This window comes from Lactuca saligna, chromosome 3, assembly GCF_052625555.1.
Source record: "Lactuca saligna cultivar CGN05327 chromosome 3, ASM5262555v1, whole genome shotgun sequence".
NCBI lineage: Eukaryota > Viridiplantae > Streptophyta > Magnoliopsida > Asterales > Asteraceae > Lactuca > Lactuca saligna.
In genome coordinates, this window is record NC_136419.1 from 178,717,615 (window position 1) to 178,738,082 (window position 20,468).

The following is a 20,468-nucleotide window of genomic DNA, read 5'->3' on the forward strand; positions in this document are numbered from 1 at the left end:
GAACCGACGGAGCCAGTTCCCGAGCAATCTGAGGAAGGGAACTACAGCCGCCAAATGAGTCAAGTAGGGACTCAAGGTGAGCAAAGGGATGGCCCAGAAAGGAGAAACGACAAGGATGGGCGAATGTACAAGAATTTCTTGGGTACGAAACCACCAAGCCTCTCAGGAAGCCCGAAGCCGGTTGAGATTATGGATTGGATCTCTGAGATGGAGATGGTGTTTGAGAGCTGCAGCTGTAACGAGAAATAGAAGACTGTCTTCGCAGTAAGACAACTGAAAACTGGAGTCTTGAGCTGGTGGAAGCTATTGGCAGATATGATTCCACAAGGAGAAGCCTTAAGGATGTCGTGGGAAGAGTTTTTGGAACAGTTGAAAATGCAATACTGCTCGGAGATAGATCTGATAGACCTAAACAATGAGTTTCAGAACCTGAAGAAAGGGAAGATGAGTGTTGATGAGTATGCCACCACATTCACCGAAAGGATGAAGCTATTCCCCTACTTGGTGCCTACTGAACTCTCCAAGATTGATAGGTTTGATAACGGACTGCCCACTGACTTTGGCCCAATGGTTAAAATGGCAACTACTTTGAAAGCAGCTCTTATGGCAGCTAAGAACGTAGAGGCCCAGATAAGAGAAAAGGGTCTAGAAAAAGATAAGGTAGGAGAGAAGCGGAAGTTTGAAGGATCTTCGAGGCCGAACAAGGAAAGAAAATTCTCAAAGCTTGGAGGAGCAGATGGAGGTGAAGCAAGATGGTGTGATAGATGCAAGAAGAAGTGTGGTGGAAAGTGAAACGAAGAAGTGACTTGTTACAAGTGTGGGAGGACTGGTTACTATTCCAAAGACTGCACGCATAATAATAAAGTATGCTACGGATGTGGAGGCAAGGGGCACATGTCCAGAGACTGCCCAAGGAAAAATAAAGCAGCAAGACCAGAAATGCCACCAAGGCCGAGGGCATCTCACATGATCCTTGACGAGGCAGAGAACAATGCAAGGAATCAAGAATGAGGACTTCTTACCCGAAGATCGGATTATGCAGTAGCCATAGTTTCGTATGATGTAGCCTAGTAGAGGCATAGTCTAGGGTGAACTTGAACACCTATGTAATAGTTTCGAGAAATAATAAAATATTTGTTTTGTTATTTGGTGTGTGAAATTGTTGTGTGATTTGCTACATGGTGACTTGGGAAACTGCGAGACAATACTTGGGACGAGTATGAGTAGGTGTGAATGGTAGTAAAGTCCTATACTACCGGAAGCACATGACTCACACTTGGATCAGGGAAAGTAACAAGGTTACCAAGAAGCCAGTAATTGATTTCGTTTTATTCAAGTATGTCGTTACCATCGTTTCGGTAATGACTAAAAAGATTGTTGATATTCCGACCCCAGTGGTCATATCAAATTGAGTCAGACTATGATGAGTATGTTACGTGGTTCAAAGAACCAAGTTTGATATAGCTTCTGACTTAAACCAAACGATTGAAATCAAAGCGATCAATAGAAGTATCGCGCTCATTGTTAAAGAAGTTGGTAGCTAGAAATGCTACATGTTAAAGTGTGATTATGTCACATTAGAACATGAAGGAAGGCATAATCTGTTTTAAAATTTAACTCTAAGAGACCTGAGTCTAAACGTGAAACACATGATGATACGTCGTAATCTGGAGTCTAACCTGAAGAAGATAGCAGGTGCACAATTAAGTACTACTTACAGACAATAAGTCTAAAAGATAGACTTGAAGGATTATAGAAGTTACAATTATTACCTAGGATGAAGAGATAACGTATGGAATCATTACACTGTCCTGTTTCGTTGATGATTCCGGGACGTAATCATCCTAAGGGGGAGATAATTGTAACGCCCGCAGATCCGGGCTAGTCAATTTAGAGGCAATAGGGGTCGAAAATGAATTTTCAACAAAAGATTATTTAGAATAAATAATCTTAACCAAGCTTTAGAATATGTCACAAGGTTTCCATACATATAAAGAACGCCGAAATCCGAGTTATAACGAAGAAGTTATGGTCCGTCGAAGTTTTACGGCAAAACCGGCACGGCACCGGGAAGCGTAAATAGTGAATTTACGATAGAGCGAGATTTATCCTTAGCAATCTAAACGAAAGTCGTAGAATATGTTAAACTAAGAGCATCGATAAAAAGAACGCCCAAATCTGACTTCGTATGAGGAAGTTATGATTTTTCTAAGATTCGGCTTAGCAGTGCACGACCCGAAACTCGAATTTTAGTTCGAGCGATTTTTGGCTTACGCGACCTAAATGAGAGTTGAAGATCTCATTAATAGGAGCTCAACGGTAAAAAGACAGACGAAAACGGAGTCCGTATGAAGGAGTTATGAATTCTTCGCGGTCAATTAACAGTCTAAACGCCACTTACTGTTAAATTTGAGATCGGTAGAGAATTAGCCGACGGAGTCTAAACGAAAGTTGTAGATCTTGATTTTACCTACGCGTGGATATCAAGAACGTTGAAAACGGATCTCGTATGCGAAAGTTATGATTTTTCTATGTTTGAAGGCTGATACGCGATAGGGGGTGACGTGGCACCACCAGAAGGCCACCACATGGACCAAATCGACGAGTCATGACTTAGACTCGACGAGTCCATCAGATTCCTCCCCTATAAATAGAGGTGTCGGGTTCCCTCATTCTTCACACCTTCCTAAACTATTCTTTCTCTCTCTAGACTCTCTCTCTCTCTCTCTCTAGCCCCCTAACCCCCCTAAAAGCCTAGGTAAACCCCCTAGCACCTGAAGAAAGCCCTGAGGCTCTCGGAGTCCCGAGAAAAAGTGTCTTTCGGCTCGGAAACGCTGCTCCAGCGAAGCCCGGTTTTGCGAAAAACCTGCTGTAAGTGAGCTACGCCTATGCTAGTTTTAATATAACTTCTAACTAATTATAGTAACATTATTAGGACCTGAAAATAATTATTTGGGCTATTATTATGAGTTATATTGAGTGTTATTTAACGCTTATATAATAATAATAATAGCTAGACTATTAATTAGTCACGATTATCGTTAGACTAAACCCTAGTGGTATTGGTACTAGGTTTTATCGAAGGAATTTGCTTTGAGAGTATCGAAGTGCTGCCCGAGTGTTAAGTCACCGCCTATCAGGTGAGTGCATAGTCCCTTTCATCTTACACATAGATATGAAGTATTTTATATAAACTACGTGCTATGTGTGCATATTATCTGAATACTTGCTGTCTATGCTGGATGAACGTTTTATACATGTTTTAAAGGATTTAAACTGTATACGTATTTTATATATACGAATATGTTGGGTATGATGATGGGTAGATAAATTATGAGAGATAGAAGATGACGTGAGTATACATTGGCAGCTATAGACTTAGTGGCTATGGGACAAACACTGGTAGCTCTGGACTTAGTACCTGTTAGACGTTGGTAGCTATGGACTTAGTACCTGTTGAACATTGGTAGCTATAGACTTAGTACCTATTAGATAAAGACTGGTAGCTATGGATTTAGTACCCGATGAATAGACTATAGCAGCTATGGAATTAGTGCTTTATGAACGAACATTGGCAGCTATGGATTTAGTGCTAGTCCTAGAACCCTGGAAGTAAGGGACTTCGGAATAAACGAATGAAGGATAGATGACTCTTAGGTTAAATCCTTAAAGAGTAAAGAAGATAATGGGGATGGGTAATTGGGTTGATTGTTTGATTAAACATAATAATTATATTATTGTGGGTTGAAAACCCTATGTACTCACCAGGTTTCCCAACCTGACCCACTCAGTTTATGTATATCACAGGTGACGAAATGAAGTGACATTACACTGAGAGATTTAAAGAGATGTAGATCACTAGTGTAAATAATTGTAAGTTCTGTTTATGCTTATGTTTCTGTATTAACAATGACATCCCAAACGTTTTAAGATGAATAAAAATACGTTTCTTCAAAAATGTTTTAATAACGTATTTATCGTGTTTTTCTGGGAATAAATTCCGCAACCTTTTTATAAATTGAAGTACTCTGATTTTCATAAAGCATAAACAAAATCGGTCTTTTCTGGCCATGATTTTGGGGATGTCACACCCAGTCCTCAGCTGCTGAAGGCCTCTTGGTGATGCCAATTAACTATTACCTGAATACAATCACATGTGTTGAGGCTCGGATAATCCTTCGAGTAAGGGACTCATCTGTACAACGGTTAAGACTCAAACAAGAGCTACACAATAGAGTCAAATCCAACACTCTGAGATTATTCAACCCTGATCACATGTGACTTAAACGTATTCACCTAACAGTTAACTCCCGTCACTTCAAGGCCCACATAGCACAAAGCAAACAACATTTGGACGTAAGAAAAACAATCTCAAGCAACTCTATCCTCGAAGAGAGAACTGAACCAGCATACAATGCTAAACTCGTACTATCTGGAATAACCCTAACAGGCTACCCTACTGCTGTCTACTCAACTCTAGCATGCAGCTCTTTCATATACTGAAGCACATAAAGCAGGCACATAAGGCATCACTCCTAGATCCTTAGTCCTATTCTAGCATGCTGTTCTACAGAAACTGATAAACATAAATAACTTGTATGGGTACATTGGGGAATACTTACTTGAGCTTGGCCGGTCGCACACATCACACACATTGTTCTTTCTTAAAACCCTTTACTTCACCCTTTTAGAAACCATTTTCTCTTTCCAAAATCTTTTAATCCCTCGATTTGAGTTCAAACACCCCCGAAGGTGTGTCCGAATCCCTTAAACAACGGCTCTGATACCAACTTGTAATGACCCAATTTTCACGTCCAAAAATTTCATTTTTAAAACATTACTTTAGAAATCGTTAATAAATAAAAACATTGTTTGATCAAACTACATCACAACATAAACCATGTTCAAAAGTCAAGTCATACAACCAGTCGAAACATCAGAGTATAAATCCCAGAGAAATCTAATAAATGCGGAAACCAGTGTGTGTGCATGATGTGCCGCTACCGTGCCAGCTCCTTCCCCTTCGATGAAGAGGTACCTGAAACCAAAACTGTAAACTGTAAGCACAAAGCATAGTGAGTTCCCCGATCATACCACATACCATACAATACCTGTAATACATACTATCAGGCTATTCTGGGGTGCCTGATTACCCGGTACGGCCATTCTGGGGTGCCGACTACCCGTGCGGCCATTCTGGGGTGTCGTCCTACCCGTGTCAAGCCATTCTGGGGTGCTGACCTACCCATGTCGAGCTATTCTGGGGTGCTGACTACCCTTCGGTCCTAACAACCGAACCTCGGGGACTATTTCACCCCCTACTACTACCATCACATATATCGTAACACAAACGTAATATCAGACATATCTGGGGTGTCTGACTACCCTTCGGTCCTAACAACCGAACTCTACTACTATCACATACAACATATCATGCCAACATATAACATATCAAGTAGTAGCAAACCTAGATGATATCACAAAGACAATCATCTAATATACAACTCCTACTGGTGGGCCAGCATTGTGGCTTTAGACCCACCGCTACTGGAAGGTAACTCACCTCGGAGTAGCTGCTGATCTTCGTGGGAATAGTCTGACTGCTGCTGCTGCTCCGGAAATCCTCCGACTGTAATTCCCACCAAACACTTAGTCAAAAACTGCTAACTGACCTTTGGGTAAAATGACCATTTTACCCCTGATCATGCCCTAAGTCAAAGTCAGATACAACTTCCAGTTGACCCGACTCGCCGAGTTGGCTCGCCAACTCGCCGAGTCCATGTCCAAACGAATGACCTGAATTCTGTTTCTACTCGTCGAGTTAGGCATCGACTCGACGAGTTCTCCTTCCAAACTGATGTTCAAGTCCTTCATCCTACTCACCGAGTTGTATGAACAACTCGCCGAGTTCATCTTCATCCGATGAACAAGTTATATTGTGACTCGCCGAGTTGTATGAACAACTCGCCGAGTCTGATCTTGATCTAAGGAGATTGCCTTGAACTCGCCGAGTCTGAGCATCAATTCGTTGAGTTTTATTATGGGTGAGTTTTGGCTTCCAACTCACCGAGTCCACCCCGGACTCACTACACAACTCGACACAGCAAAAAGGGGACAATCTCGGAGACTCGCGACTAGACTCGCCGAGTCCGCTCCATGCAAGAGCCATAAATGCGATTTTGCTCGAATCCAGCCCATGCCATTCGTAGATCTGGGCTCCTAGAGCATGAATAACACGTAAAGTTTCCAACTTTACGTGTAAATATCCATCTATGGGGTTTTTAGGGTTCAAAATGCACCAAAAGAGTAGATCTAAGGTTTTCATGCAATATGGGTTCATAAAGGTAGTAGATCTGAGCTCCTGGAGCTCAACCATGCTTAGATCTAGAGGCCAATCAACTTATTTCGAAATATGATGCACATACAAGCTTGGAAAATGAGTCATGAAGGACTTTAATGGGGCTATAAGCATGAAGAGAAAGGGGAAAACGAGCCATACCTTAGTGAACACTCTGAAATAGCTCACAAGTGCTTGACCTCCTCTTCTTATTCTTGATCTCCTTTCCTACTCACTCCAATATTCAGGAGGACACACCAAATGGCTTCAAATCCACAAAACAAGTCTTAGAACGAGGTGTATGGCTCTGAGGGTGAATGGGGGCTGGCTTGGGGGTGGAAAGGGGGATTAAATAGGGTGCAAACCCCTGAAACTTAGGGTTTCATCCAACAGCGGTGACTCGCTGAGTCGCCAACTTAAACGTGTCCCGGGTCCCGTCCCTACTCGGCGATTCGGACCTATGACTTGCCGATTCCAAGGCTTAAAATGGAAAATACTCAATTAAGATTTACATACCAGGAACCAGGTGCTACAACTTGAATTTTTAGGTCATTACATAGAGTCGAAATATCGGGTTGTCACAGTTAACTAGCACACTAACTTGGACTAACAAGGGTGGAAAAGGGTAGCTTGATATTTGTCATAGATCGATGGAACAGATGTGGTTAATCGGCACATCAATTAGGTCATAAATGACATTAAGTGTACCAAACACATTTGCATGGTTATTCAGACCTTGTTTGTGATCCTCCATATCCCAGTCACAAACTTGAAGGGCATAATCAAGATTTAAACATGCCATTGAAAAGTTCAATGAATCTTAAAATAATCTAGGAATTCCAATTCATTTAAAACTTAATAATCAATTTCGTTTTCATGGTGAAAAATTGGTAAATCGTCATTTACTTACTTTCAAATATTTTAAATTTTGGATTATGGCATCCCTCTTCTAAATTGTAAAATATTGTGTTGGCTCCTAGCCTTAATATTTCATTTGGGTGCTATATTAAGGACTCTTATCTAATCTAAATTTTGTCTTTCTTTTTCAGATGTCTTCCAACAATGCTTTTGGCTCAAACCCTTCTGGATCCTTCTCTCTCATGAACTTGTGTGGGAGAGTTATCTTTGATGAGTCTTCTTCTACTCCTGAGGAGATTGCTGAGTATAGGACTCATGAGAAGGATGCTACTAAGGTGTCTTGTGGTACCACTTGGACCAGCCTTCTCAAATCATGATAGTTTGTTTATTGGTTCGGCCACATATCTCCCTTTCACTATCCACGACATTAGTTTTGACAAACCTTTCATTTCATCTGCATTATCGATCGGGGCAGACCAAAAGTACTCATCACAGCCATCAGCATTGCCTTCATCTATCAAGGTCGTTAACTCAACTGTTTGATCCTTGGTAACTCCAGTGGTAGGGTACACTTGATTTGACACAGTTTGTACCTTCTGGTATACAACATCCTTCTTTTCCAGGACTTTGGACGTATCTTTAGATAAATGAGTGAACTCAACTTAGTTTTCGGATATAAGGACTTTTACTAGTTCAGGTTCGCTCTTAATAAACTCAGAACAGTCAACCTCGTCCTCTACAGATATTTCACTCATATCACTGTCCTTGTCAAATTCAGATGTACTTTCAACATTAATTCTATTCTCTGAACTTAACTTTGAACTCAATGAATCAAATTTCTGTACAGTTTCGGTCTTCATTTTCAACCTATCATTTTCATCTAGTAATTTTCTTAGCATGTCCTTGTTGTCTTTGGAATTAATAAATGAATCTATTTTGTTCAGACCAAACTTGTAGGCATTAGAGGTTTCTTCTGACGAGACAATTGTTTCACATTTATAATAATCAACATCTATTTCGTCTTCCTTTAATTGAAGGAAAGGAAAAATCATTTTGTGAATCTTTTCACTAATCTCACAATCCAAATGCAACTAAGTAATATTGGAATAAATACGTTTAGCAATTAAACAAAAGATATTTCGTTGTTTTAAAAGTTTTAAATTGTCACGTTGCAAATAAATTAATTCGTCTCCTGACCTAACTAACTCTAACTCCTTCTCTATCCACATTTTTCGTTCCTCACTTTTGGAAGAAACCCTGCTGATTTGATCAGTTAGGTTCGAATTCGCTAGATGAGTTTCTCTTAAACTATTACTTATATTTGTGAAGACGAATTTTATATCTTTTAATTCTTTTTCATAATTAGATACATGTACTTTGAGAGATTCTAGAATAGAATTTACCTTCTTGATCAACTGATCACACTCATTGATATGCTCTCTAACTGGTTTTGCTGCAAAGCATTTGTCTTCTCTCTCATTCGTTTCCCCATATCCTCCATCTATTATATAGCCTCTCATCTGCGACACACCAGTGGTTACCATCAGACATCTTCCAGCAAGTGTTGACTCATTTTCTTTCGCAACAAATGTCCTCCCATGTGTGGGCTTACGAGCTTCCTCATCCTCTGAGTCAGTTGACCAAATCTCTACTCCTCCAAACTCATTTTCAACAGCATTTTCCTGCACAATCAAAGCAGGCATAGATTTCTCAGTAGACTTCTTTTTCTTGGTCTCCTCCAGCATACGCATGTAGTAAGCTTCATCATCCTCTCCTTTTTTCTTCTCATTCAACCTCCACAACATGAACTTCTTAGCTAAATGGTTTTTTCCATGATAGTAGTTGCAGTTATAGCCTGAATCACCCACTAGCTTATTCTCCTTCTTTTCTGCTTCTTTCTAAGGAGTGCTTTTATTCTCCTATTTCACTTTTTTATAGTTGTAACTTCCTTGCCAGGTTCGGTTCTTACTGGTGGGGAATTTCTTTCGTGCAAATCGCTTGGGGTTTGAAACCATCAGCGCATACTCTTTGCTCATCAGATCAGATTTAGAGAGATCAGCCTTTGATTCTTCTTCAACAATATTCTTGCTCTTCGAGATAAGAACCAAGGACCCCATACCGGACACCACTTTCGCTTCTTTTGTCACAACACTTTCATGATATTTAAGAATCCCCACAAGTTTGGCCAATGAGTAGCTCTTGAACTGTTCGTGTACTTTAACAGTTGAGACTACTTCCATCCATTCAGGTCTAAGCCCATTCATGAAAGTGACCTTCTGCTCAATCACCTATCTTCCTATTCCATGCTTAATCATCTTGCTGAGAAGATGATTGTATCGGTTGAACATCTGGTTAAGATTCTCTTCTTGCTTCTATTTAAAATCACCAAACTCCGAAAGTAGGAGTGTTTGGGTAGAATGTTTGAGATCTTCATCAGTGATATAATGCTCTTTGAGCCTATCCCAAATATCTTTCGCAGTAGTACATGAACTCACCAAGCGAAAGGTATCATATTTTAGAGCGAATTTGGTTACCCTCATTGCTTTTCTATTGCTGAGGAGTTTATCTTTCTCATCTTGATGGTCTTCCTTCACATCAATTAGAAGCTTATTATACTCTTTTTGTATCTTGATTGTTCAATTGGTTCCAGAGTGAACAAACAGACCCAAAGTAATAGCTTCCCATATCAAATACTCGTTATCTTCTAAGCCAAGAACATAGTCTTCAAAATGAAGAGCCCATACTTCATATTCGTGAGGATAATGAATCAGAATGCTTGTGGTTGATCCTATGCTATTTGAGATGTTGATTGGATTGGTTTGAGAATCATCGTGTGACATATTGACTTGATTTACGTACCTGTTAAGAATCATACTTGTAAAGATCGTATTAGGGTAATATCAAGATCAAGGAGTGGCGTCAACAAAGAAATGAAGGCTCCAACAGATTCGATATTTGCAAAAACCCTAGTGATTTCTTCAAACAGAAGAGATGTGTATGATTTACACAACCTCCTGCTCTGATACCAATTGATGAGACAAAAACTTTATGGATCGAATAGATTCTAAACAAGTAAAAGAATACGAAGTAAGAGTGAACACAAAAAGAATCAACGAAGTGTCGAATGATTAAAAAGCTGCAACCTCAGAAGAACTCTATTAAGAATTGCTACTATAGAGGTGTGCTAGGGTTACAATGCAAAAGCTAAGAATGACAAGTGCATACTACGGTGCATGAATGCACTATATAAATGTAAACCCTAATAAATAACGGCTGGAAAGGCCCAAACCATGTACAATATGGACTATACTAAATGGCCCAATGACGCAATCTTTTATACCCAAAAACGATAAATATTAGACTAAGATCTAGTGGTAATAATAATACTAGGTTACGTTGAAGGAAATTGTATTGCTAAGAAGCGTAGTGTTGTTCGAGTTTGGAGTCATCACTTTAACAAGTGAGTGCATAGTTACTTTCATATTACACATAGATATGAAGTATTTAATATAAAGTGCGTGCTATGTGTGCATATTATCTGTGTTTATAATATCTTTGTTGGATGAACAAAATATACATGTTTTATTTTATTTAAACTGTATATGTATTTTATTCTTATAAATTACAATGGGTAAAGATGGGTAGATGAAAGATGAGTTGGATGATGAGATGAAAGGTGATATAGATCATGTGATGAGGGTGAGAGGTGAACAATGAACGCAACCTTTACCCAAGCGTCGTCCCCATCATCTAGCAGAGTATGGTTGACAACCACGGACTATTCTAGACGGTCCAGTGGAGCACTAGCATGCTCGCAACCTGTAGGTGTTATGAACGATATGTTCACCGGGTGTACTCTAAAAACCCATTGACATGTATTTCGAGTGGACTCTCAAAAATAACAATGTCAATAAACGAGATAAACCCTGGTGACTATGCACTTAGTTCATGTTATATAACCCTGGAGACTATGGACTTATTTCATGTTATATAAACCCTGAAGACGATGGACTTCGTGCCTATTCCTTAGGATAATCATTAGGAATAAATAATGAGTAATAGATGATTCATAGGGAAGATACTTAAGAATAATAAGATAATAGTGATGGGTAATTGGGTTAATTGTTTGATGATGAAACATAATAACTTTATTATTATGGGTTGAAAACCCTATGTACTCACCGGGTTTCCCAACTTGACCCACTCAAGTTTATTTGTATCACAGGTGTCGATATGAAGCTACATTAAACTAAGAGACTAAGGAGATATAGATCACTAGTGTAAATGAATGTAAGGTCTGTTCATGCTTATGTTTATGTATTGACGATGACATCCCAATGTTTTAAATGGAATAAAATATATTTCTTCGAAAATGTTTTGATAATATATTTATTATGTTTTTTTTGGGAACAAATTCCGTAACATTTTTTCTTAAAAAGGTACTCTTATTTTTATATAAAGCATAAACAAAAATCGGTCTTTTCTGGCCGTAAAAATGGGGATGTCACAAAATTTAAGACCTAACTATAATTTTTTCTCGCCGAAAAATCATATCCGACACCCATTGCTTAATGTTCAGACGTTGGAGGCATTTGGTTATTTTCAAGCTAGTATTTCAAAGCCACACCAGCAACAACTACCTTTACATCCTCTTCTGTGAGGAATGATAACCAGGAAGAAAATATCGTGGTGGATCTGGAAGCTGGACCAGAAGGATGGTGAGAGTGGTGGTGATTTAATCTGAAACGACGATGAACATGAAAAGGGGTCGGAGATGAATAGATATGGTCTCAATGAATTTTTTTTTTCTAAACTCACCAAAACTAAAATCTTTGTAATCGGATGTTACAGTTATGATTTGTTTATTTGTGGAGATTTATTTTGATTCTTGTGTGGATTTATAAATCTTGAAAATCCAACTAAGTTTGCTCTTGAATATGAATATGGGTTCCTTAGTTGAAGAGGGGGAGAGAGGGGGGGGGGATGGAGAGAGAAAGAGAGTGAGAGAGAGAGAGAGAGATTTTTGTTTTGATTTTTTATTTTTAGTTATTTAAATACCAAAATAAATAAAGAATATAGAAAACATAAATGAAAAGGGTAAAAGCGACTTTTCAAGTGTATCAGGGATCAAAAACCTAGAAGAACCTTGATTTTGGATCTTCCATTCAAGTTGAAAACTTTTTGACCATATCCAAAGTTTTTAGAATACCATAGGGACCAATCTTAAAGTTTTTTCGAGACTAAACTGCACAAATAGTCCTTGTGGTTTGCTGAAAAGTTTCACTTTGGTCCAAAAAAGTTTCGACTAGCACCACAGGTCCAAAGTTTTCATTTTGTTGCGAGTTTGGTCCAATTTATTTTAAAACTTTTTGTAATAACGACTTTACCCTTGTTTTTTTTAGTTTTTTTTTATTTATTTAAATATTTTTATGATTAAAAAATAATAAAATCTCTCTCTCTCTCTCTCAAAGAACACTAAATCAGTGGAACACTACGATCGATGAAATTTGCAGCCTACCATCATCTCCCAAGTTTTATGCCCCACACATACCTTTTACATCTTGTACTATCTCCCCTAAAACCCTTCAATTTAAAAAATCAACTCAAGTCGATGGTGATGACTGATGAGGGATGAGGGAGGAGACGTAGTCGGCAATGAAGATGAAAGTGATTGGAGAAGATGACTGAATACTAAAAACCCAAAAGTTGTATACGAAATCAACAAGTGTGATGGTGCTGGACGCCATCGTTAGAGATAGGCGAAGCCGCCGCCGCCTCTACAAACTCTAGTAAACCTAGATCTGGCGACGAATAGATATGTAGGTGGAGAAGATGATGGGTTGTAGGTTGTGATGGAGGGATAAGGGTGGAGAAGATGATGAGTAGTGTTTGGTTGTGGTTGATGGTAGTTTATTAGGGTTTGCAGAGCCGCTGCCATATATTTGGGTTAAAAATGGTGGGATTAGGGTTTATTTGGTTTGGAGTTCGAATTCTTTGTCTAGCCGAGATATCGTCATTGTTTTTCCAGTGCTACCACCTTGACGACGAGCTCGATTTGGCTGTAAGTCGATTTTAATGGCGGGTTGAAGCCGATTCGATTTTCTATTCAGGTCACTGATCTTTCTTACGATTCCAAAAATGTTTCAGATTTACGAGTGTGTTTGTTTTGTATATGTGTATGTTTTTTTGAAGAACATTAGAAATTATGGTGTGTTTTGGATTGGATTGTGTTCTTGGAGAGAGAAAGAGAGAGAGAGAGAGAAATTTATTAATTTTTTATTCATAAAATTATTTAAATAAATAAATAATTGAAAAAACCAAAAAACAAGGATAAAAGCGGCATTACATAAAAGGTTTAAAGTAAATTGGATCAAACTTGCAACAAAACAAAAACTTTGGATCTCTGGTGCTAATTCATACTTTTTTAGACCAAAATGCTAATTTTCAACTAACCTAAGGACCATTCGAGCAGTTTAGTCTGAGGTATAAGTTAAAAAGTAGACTAAACTGCACAAATGGTCTCTGTGGTTTGCTCAAAATTACTACTTTGGTCTAAAAAAGTTTGGACTAGCATCAGAGGTCCAAAGTTTTCATTTTGTTGCTTGTTTGGTCCAATCTATTCTGATTTTTTTTTCAAAATGACGGATTTGTCATTATTAATATAATTTTCTCTTTTTTGTTAATTATTTTCTTGATTTTTAGATTTAAGAAAAAAAGAAAAAAATAAAATATAAAATTCTCTCTCTCTCAACCAACATCATAGACCTACCTTTCTTTCCTCCTTATTTCTGTATACATTTACAACCATTGAAACCTAGCACCAATTGTTGTTCGTAACATGCTTTCTTATCTAGACACTGACAGAACAACCTACCGACCTCTGCCCCTTCCCTGATGCCATCGATTCGCCCCTATTATACGCTTTATCTACAGTTTCTTCATCTTTTTTTTTCTGTGGTTTGAGGGTTTCAGATCTGAGAATTTTTCTGAATCATAGGAATGGTGTTTCTTTTTTCGGGCGACGAGAAAGACGTCGGTGACATTGAGAAGGACGGTGATTAGACGTAAGGGTTGGTGGATTAGAGATATCGATTAGGAGCGGGAAGTGGTCGTCGGAGTTAATCGGATACCAGCGACCTGATCTAGACCACCACCTGTGAGTTTGCTTTTTCATACAAGCTAGGAACAATAAAAGTTTATGAGAATTTTTCACTTGCATCTTAAATCTATCGATTTACAACTTGTAAATGGAATTTGAGTAATTTTGGGAGAAACCCGTGTGTGGAAGAAGGTAGGATTATTAAATGTATGTGTGTTACTGATTAGGTTAAGAACAGAAATTTCAAAATCATCACAGTGGGTTAAGAACCCAAATTTCAAAAATTTGTTTCTACAAACACATACGCATACACGATTAGTGGCAGAGGGTATTTGAACGTAATCGACGAGCAGAAAGGGGAAGAGGAGGAGGGTTGTTGTCTATCGTGTTTGCACCGAAAAAACACCCACTCCGATGGTGTGTTCTTGACAGAAAACAAAGAAGGAAGGAGGATAACAGTAGAAATGATCTTCAATGGGTGTTTGTGGGATTCCTAAATGACCAGAGGGGGTTGAGAATTTGTGAGCTCGTCGGTTCTTTTTTCCCCTTCTTCACCAGAGATCAAAATATATGTGTGTGTTTATGTGTGTTTGTGTGTGTGTGTGAGAGAGAGAGAGAGAAATGCAGGATGAGAGCTAAAGAGAGATAAGTGTTAGAGATACTTCGTGAGTGTGCAATTGATTTGGAATTGTATCTCATCTAATTCTTCAAAGATTTGAGTAAAATTCTAAATGATTTTGGTTGTACAAAAATCATATTTTCTTTTGAAAGATATGACGGAGGAATGTATTAATGGTTTGAGTTTTTTTTAATTTTTTTATTATTATTACTTTTTTTTTTTGAAAGAGAGAGAGTTTATTTTTTTATTTTTTTATAAAAAATTATAAAAATAAAATAAAAGAAAATGTAAATTTTCTTTTTTATTTTTTTATTTTAATCAAGAAAAGTATTTTTTTAAATAGTAAAAAACTGAAAAAGATAAAAAAATTAAAGGTAAAATAATCATTATGAAAAAGTTTACAGTAAAGTGGACCAAACTCGTAAAAAAATGAAAAGTTTGAACCTCTGATACTAGTTCAAACTTTTTTGGACCAAAGTGACAATTTTCAGCTAATGATCATTTATGGACCAAAGTGACAATTTTCAGCTAAGGATCATTTATGCGGTTTTGTCTAAAAAATAAAAACTTGTTATTAATCATTGAAAATTAAGAGTTTGTAAGGTTTTTCAAATGAATACGTTGCAAGCATACATATCTTAAACCATACTTAAATGTCTCATTTATAAGATTTCTAAAGATAAATTTTAGTATAATTTTGGTTCATAATTTTTCATTTTTTCAATTTTTTTGTTAGGTTTAAGTTTTTCTGCATACAGCACATACATCAGCTTTTCAATATTTGAAAATTTTGTCCAAATAAAACAAAGGGATAATGACTTAAAAGGGTAACGAATTTTCGATTTTTATCACATTTAGTCACTAAATTTTTTTTCATTATCCATTTGCCATTGAACTATTGAAACTGTTCACATTTTACCCTTATGACCGGCTGTTGCCGGTGATAAGGGTAAAATGTGAACAGTTTCAATAGTTCAATGACAAATAGATAACGAAAAAAAGTTTAGTGACTAAATATGAACAAAATTGAAAATTCGTTTCCCTCTAAAAAGTTCAATGACTAAATGTGAACAAACTTCCTCTTGTATTATGTTTTAGCAATTTATTTATTTTTGTTAAATTGTAGCAAGAATTGTTGATAAAGAAATCTATGAAATAAAAAAAAACCCTGAAAATATATTTAAAAAAAAACAAAAAACCAAAACCGAAATACAAAACCAATGGTTTGACATTTTCCAAAATAAAAAATCAAAATTTGCAATCTGATTTTGGTTTTACAAAAAATGAACCATTCTCACTGATGTGAATTATGACCATTGGTTTGACATGCGAAATTTGTGACATCCCATGAATATATAGTTACAACATCGTCTGAACTCGTAATTCATAGTAAGGGGTTAGAGTATCATCGCATGAATACGTAGTTACAACATCGTCTGAACTCGTAATTCATCACATACAGGTTATGGGTCTGCTAGTGTTTCCACTAGGTTGTCTAGAATAGTCCGTGGTCGCCATCTATACTCTGGTAGATGACTACATCGCCACATTGTTGGTTAAGGTTATGGTATCTCCTTTCATCCTACATCACATATTCATCATCATCTATATACCTAATTATCATCACCTTTCTATCATCACATATCTCTCATCATTTTATTTCATCACACACCAACTATTTCATCTACCCATGTTTCATCCGCAACATATTTGTAGATATAAAATAAATATACCGTTTAAATCTTTTAAAACATGTATACAATCGTTCATCCAACATAGACAGCAAGTATTTAAATAATATGCACACATAGCACGTAATTTATATAAAATACTTCATATCTATGTGTAAGATGAAAGTAACTATATCTACCATAAAAATCCCATAAATGCTTCCTAACTTCGAACCCCAAGGTTTACTCTACTAAAGTTTCATATTTTCGGCTCTCTGAACCTAGAAGGATCCAGATCTATCACACCAAAAAGCTCAAGATAGCTCTTCCTCTCACTCTACACACTCAAGCTCGCTAGGGTTCTCACTTATAGGAAATGTAGTCACAATTGAAGACCATAAGTGCCTTTAAATATGGTTCGGGCCCAAAGATTTATGGTTTCTGCCAACAGCGCAGACTCGTCGAGTCGCCTCACCGACTTGTCAAGTCCATTCATTAATCTGAGTCATCAGTTGCGACCTTACTCGACGAGTTGAGGTGTTAACTCGTCGAATCTCTCTTCTTAACTCAAAAAAAAAATACTTAAATTATTATACTTGGAAATCCGAATGTTGCATTTTGTTTTTTTATTTCATAGATTTCTCCATCAACAAATGTTGCTACAATTAAACGAAAATAAATAATTTTTGCTAAAACATAATACAATAGGAAGTTTGTTTACATTTAGTCATTGAACTTTTTAGAGAGAAACGAACTTTCGATTTTGTTCACATTTAGGCACTAAACTTTTTTTCGCTATCTATTTGCCACTAAACTATTGAAATTGTTCACATTTTACCTTTATGACCGATAACAGCCGGTCATAAGGGTAAAATGTGAACATTTTCAATAGTTCAATGGCTAATAGATAATGAAAAAAAGTTTAGTGACTAAATGTGACAAAAGTCGAAAGTTCATTACCCTTTCAAGTCATTATCCCTAAAACAAACTCCATCAATAACAGATAAAGAGCATCTCACATATAACTACGAAATTTCCAATGTTTCAAACATATTTCCAAGATAGATAAAGAGCATCTCACATATAACTACGAAATTTCCATTGTTTCAAACATATTTCCAACATAGATAAAGAACATCTCACATGTAACTACGACATTTTCATTGTTTCAAACATATTTCCAAGAGACGTCTTCAAATTGTGATAATATCAAAACAACACAAAACCCTAAATCATGTTCCTAATTTGCTACGCAGATTCCAACTTCACAACAGTCCATTTGTCTTCTCCGATGGGTAGCAAAACATTTCCCTTAGGCAAAACAGTAACAGGAATGGAAGTGTACACTCTCACCTCGTTGCATAACAAGTAACTCTCCATAGACTTGTTCTCATCACCCTCTTCGATCGACGAATGAGACTGATCAAGAGGTGTCGCCGTGGTTGCCGCCGTCACCGACGTCGTATTCTTTTCCGGCGAAACGGGCAGACCAGCCTCACCGGTCTTGCTTACGTCACCTGAACCAGAACAAAAAGAATCTGTAGGATAACCATTATGCCCAAATTAACTCATATTTATCTATAAATCAAAACATATACCAACAATCCCTTTCAAAAATGTGTATACAAATCGAACGATTAGAGATTGAAAAGAAAACGATAGTGGAGAAATGAAAGGGCGTACGAGAAGCAGTGAAGTGAGTGAAAGCGACTTCGGCTGCATCGTTTCCAGCGGATTTCGAAGATTTGAGGAAGGATCGAGAAGAAAAAGTGACTCCATTGACGACGACTGAAGCTTCGAAAAGTGGGTTGTGGTCTTTGCCGTCTTTTTTGCAGGAATAAGCTGGTTTTTGCCATCCGTTCTTCTGGCATAATTCGTAGAGCTTACACTTGTACATTGTTTATTGTTCTTCTAAAACTTTAATTCTTCAAACTTATGTGTTTGTGTGTTGAAAGGAAGGAAACTGTGTGTAGAAATGAATGGGAGAGGAGTGGGTGTAGATTTTAGAGAGAGGGGCGAGGGGACGCCATTGGAGCAGGTTTCATCATTGCTTCTCACGTGGTGTACGGTTGAACTTCCAATTCACAGCAACGTATCCTCTGCGTCCCTTTTGATTCCTCCGGAATGTTTGACCAATAAATAGAATTTCAAATTATTAATTGAGTAAATTGAGTAAATTACATGGTAGGTGTCAAAATATATCTTTCGTTTCTATTTTTAAAATTTAATTCGGATTGTCCATAGTTAGCTTAAAACTTATATGTTTCATCTCTCTGGATATAAAAAGATCATTTTATCCTTATTTATTTATTTTTTGATTGATTTTCTATTTATTTGTTATTTCTTAATTATTTATTGATTCTTTATTATAAAAAATATTATTATTTCCTATTAAAAAAGAAATGATCCTAAACCTTCCCTTCAACCAGGTCACCGGAAAATGTTGGTGAACAATATCATACCCGACCACCAGCCACCATCCTACATCCGACAACCAAACCAAACCATCAAATCTGAAAACCAAGAATTGAAACCTGAAGAACTAGAAATTTCAAAATCGACCAGAAATCTAAAACTCCAAACCTTAAAATCAAACCACTTCAATTGAAAAAACTAGCCCTCAAATATGAAAACCTACTTACGTAAGTTAAGTGAATATTGTGAATAAATTGAGCAGATCTATGAGTAAGTGTGTGAGATTTGGTAGTTATATGTTAGATGCTCCTTGGGCTTGAAATGGCGATGGGTAAAAGATTTTCCAGAAGGAGATGGCTGAAGGAGTAGTCATCTATGATGGGTTCAAACGTGGTGATGGCAGAGTTCGTGGTAATGGTGGCGTTCACTTATAATGGTGGAGTCAGTGGCTTACGGTGTTGGATTGGATGATGGTAGCTTGGAAAACCTAGTCCTTTCCTGAAACCTGCAAATGAAGTTAGTGGCTTGTGGGGAGGATGGTGCTGACTTGGAGGCGATGTCGATGATGATGACTCGACTAACCGATCGCCTTCTCATATGAAGGTGGAGAAACTAGAAAAGGGATTTAGGGTACTTCTAGAGTTCCCCCAGAAAACTCATCCAAAACCACCACCACTAGAGGGTGGAGACGATGATGATGAGTCATTGACAAGTTGATGATCTCCTTTTTGTTGGATTAGTGTCTAAGTCCATAACTATTTTGGTATGTACTTGACCCGATGGTGCATGGTCCTTTTGGGTTGCCTTCACCAAAGCAACTTGATTGGAGAAATAAATAAAGAGAGAGAGGATATTATGATTTATTAATATGTTATAAGAATAATATATTAAAGGAGAAATCATATTCGTTTAATTAATATTGGTCAATAATTAATTAGGAATTAATTTTGTGATCAAGTGTAATTAATTAAACTAGAGGGGCTGATTTGTAATTATGTGATAGTTACAAAATAAGGTAAGGATTATCTTAAATATATGGTGAACGAATTTGAGGTGATAAGGCCTTAGAATTCGACTATGATAAGGATTCAAGGATTATCTTATGGGTTGCTTTGTGGATAAGCAACTAGATAAGGATAATGACTGAAACCCTATCTCTACACCTATATAAACACCCCTTGGCTCATGAATTCGTGTATCCCTTCCCAAGGAGTCCTAAGGATGAATTCTAACCTCTCTCCTCTCTCTTTATACCTTCTCCATTTGCTCTTGGTGTTTGTAAGCCATTAGAGGAGTGACACTTGTGACTCTAAGCATTCCAAAGTCATTACAAGGAGTTTTGGGATTGTTATTGCTACATAACAATCAAGGTATGATCTTAAACCTAATTACATATTAATATGATTACTTGAATGCTAGAATTATGGTTTATAGTCTTGGATAACTTGCATGTACAATTGAGAAACCTAG

At 37.3% G+C, this 20,468-nt stretch overlaps 1 protein-coding gene across 2 annotated transcripts; it reads right to left on the reverse strand.

Annotated features, from left to right (window-relative positions):
* Positions 1 to 17,645: 17,645 nt before the first annotated feature.
* LOC145037537 (uncharacterized) lies at positions 17,646 to 18,714 on the reverse strand. Of its 2 annotated transcripts, none has more exons than XM_078986223.1 (2): positions 18,267 to 18,714; positions 17,646 to 18,121 (listed from the first exon to the last, which is right to left on the reverse strand). In XM_078986223.1, the coding sequence occupies exons 1-2, from the start codon at positions 18,478 to 18,480 to the stop codon at positions 17,832 to 17,834; spliced, it is 504 nt and encodes a 167-aa protein (XP_078842349.1). In that variant the 5' UTR covers positions 18,481 to 18,714; the 3' UTR covers positions 17,646 to 17,831. The 2 variants fall into 2 exon arrangements, with proteins under 2 accessions (XP_078842349.1, XP_078842350.1); XM_078986224.1 differs by having other exon boundaries at positions 17,646 to 18,100; positions 18,267 to 18,713.
* Between the last annotated feature and the right edge of the window lie 1,754 nt (positions 18,715 to 20,468).

What these genes read in the sequence shown, in the direction of transcription:
- LOC145037537 (XM_078986223.1), bottom strand. Translation starts at nt 18,480, where the DNA reads ATGTACAAGTGTAAGCTCTACGAATTATGCCAGAAGAACGGATGGCAA. An exon ending in CACTCACTTCACTGCTTCTC is followed by an intron (nt 18,122 to 18,266) that starts GTACGCCCTTTC and finishes GTTATCCTACAG; the next exon opens with ATTCTTTTTGTTCTGGTTCA.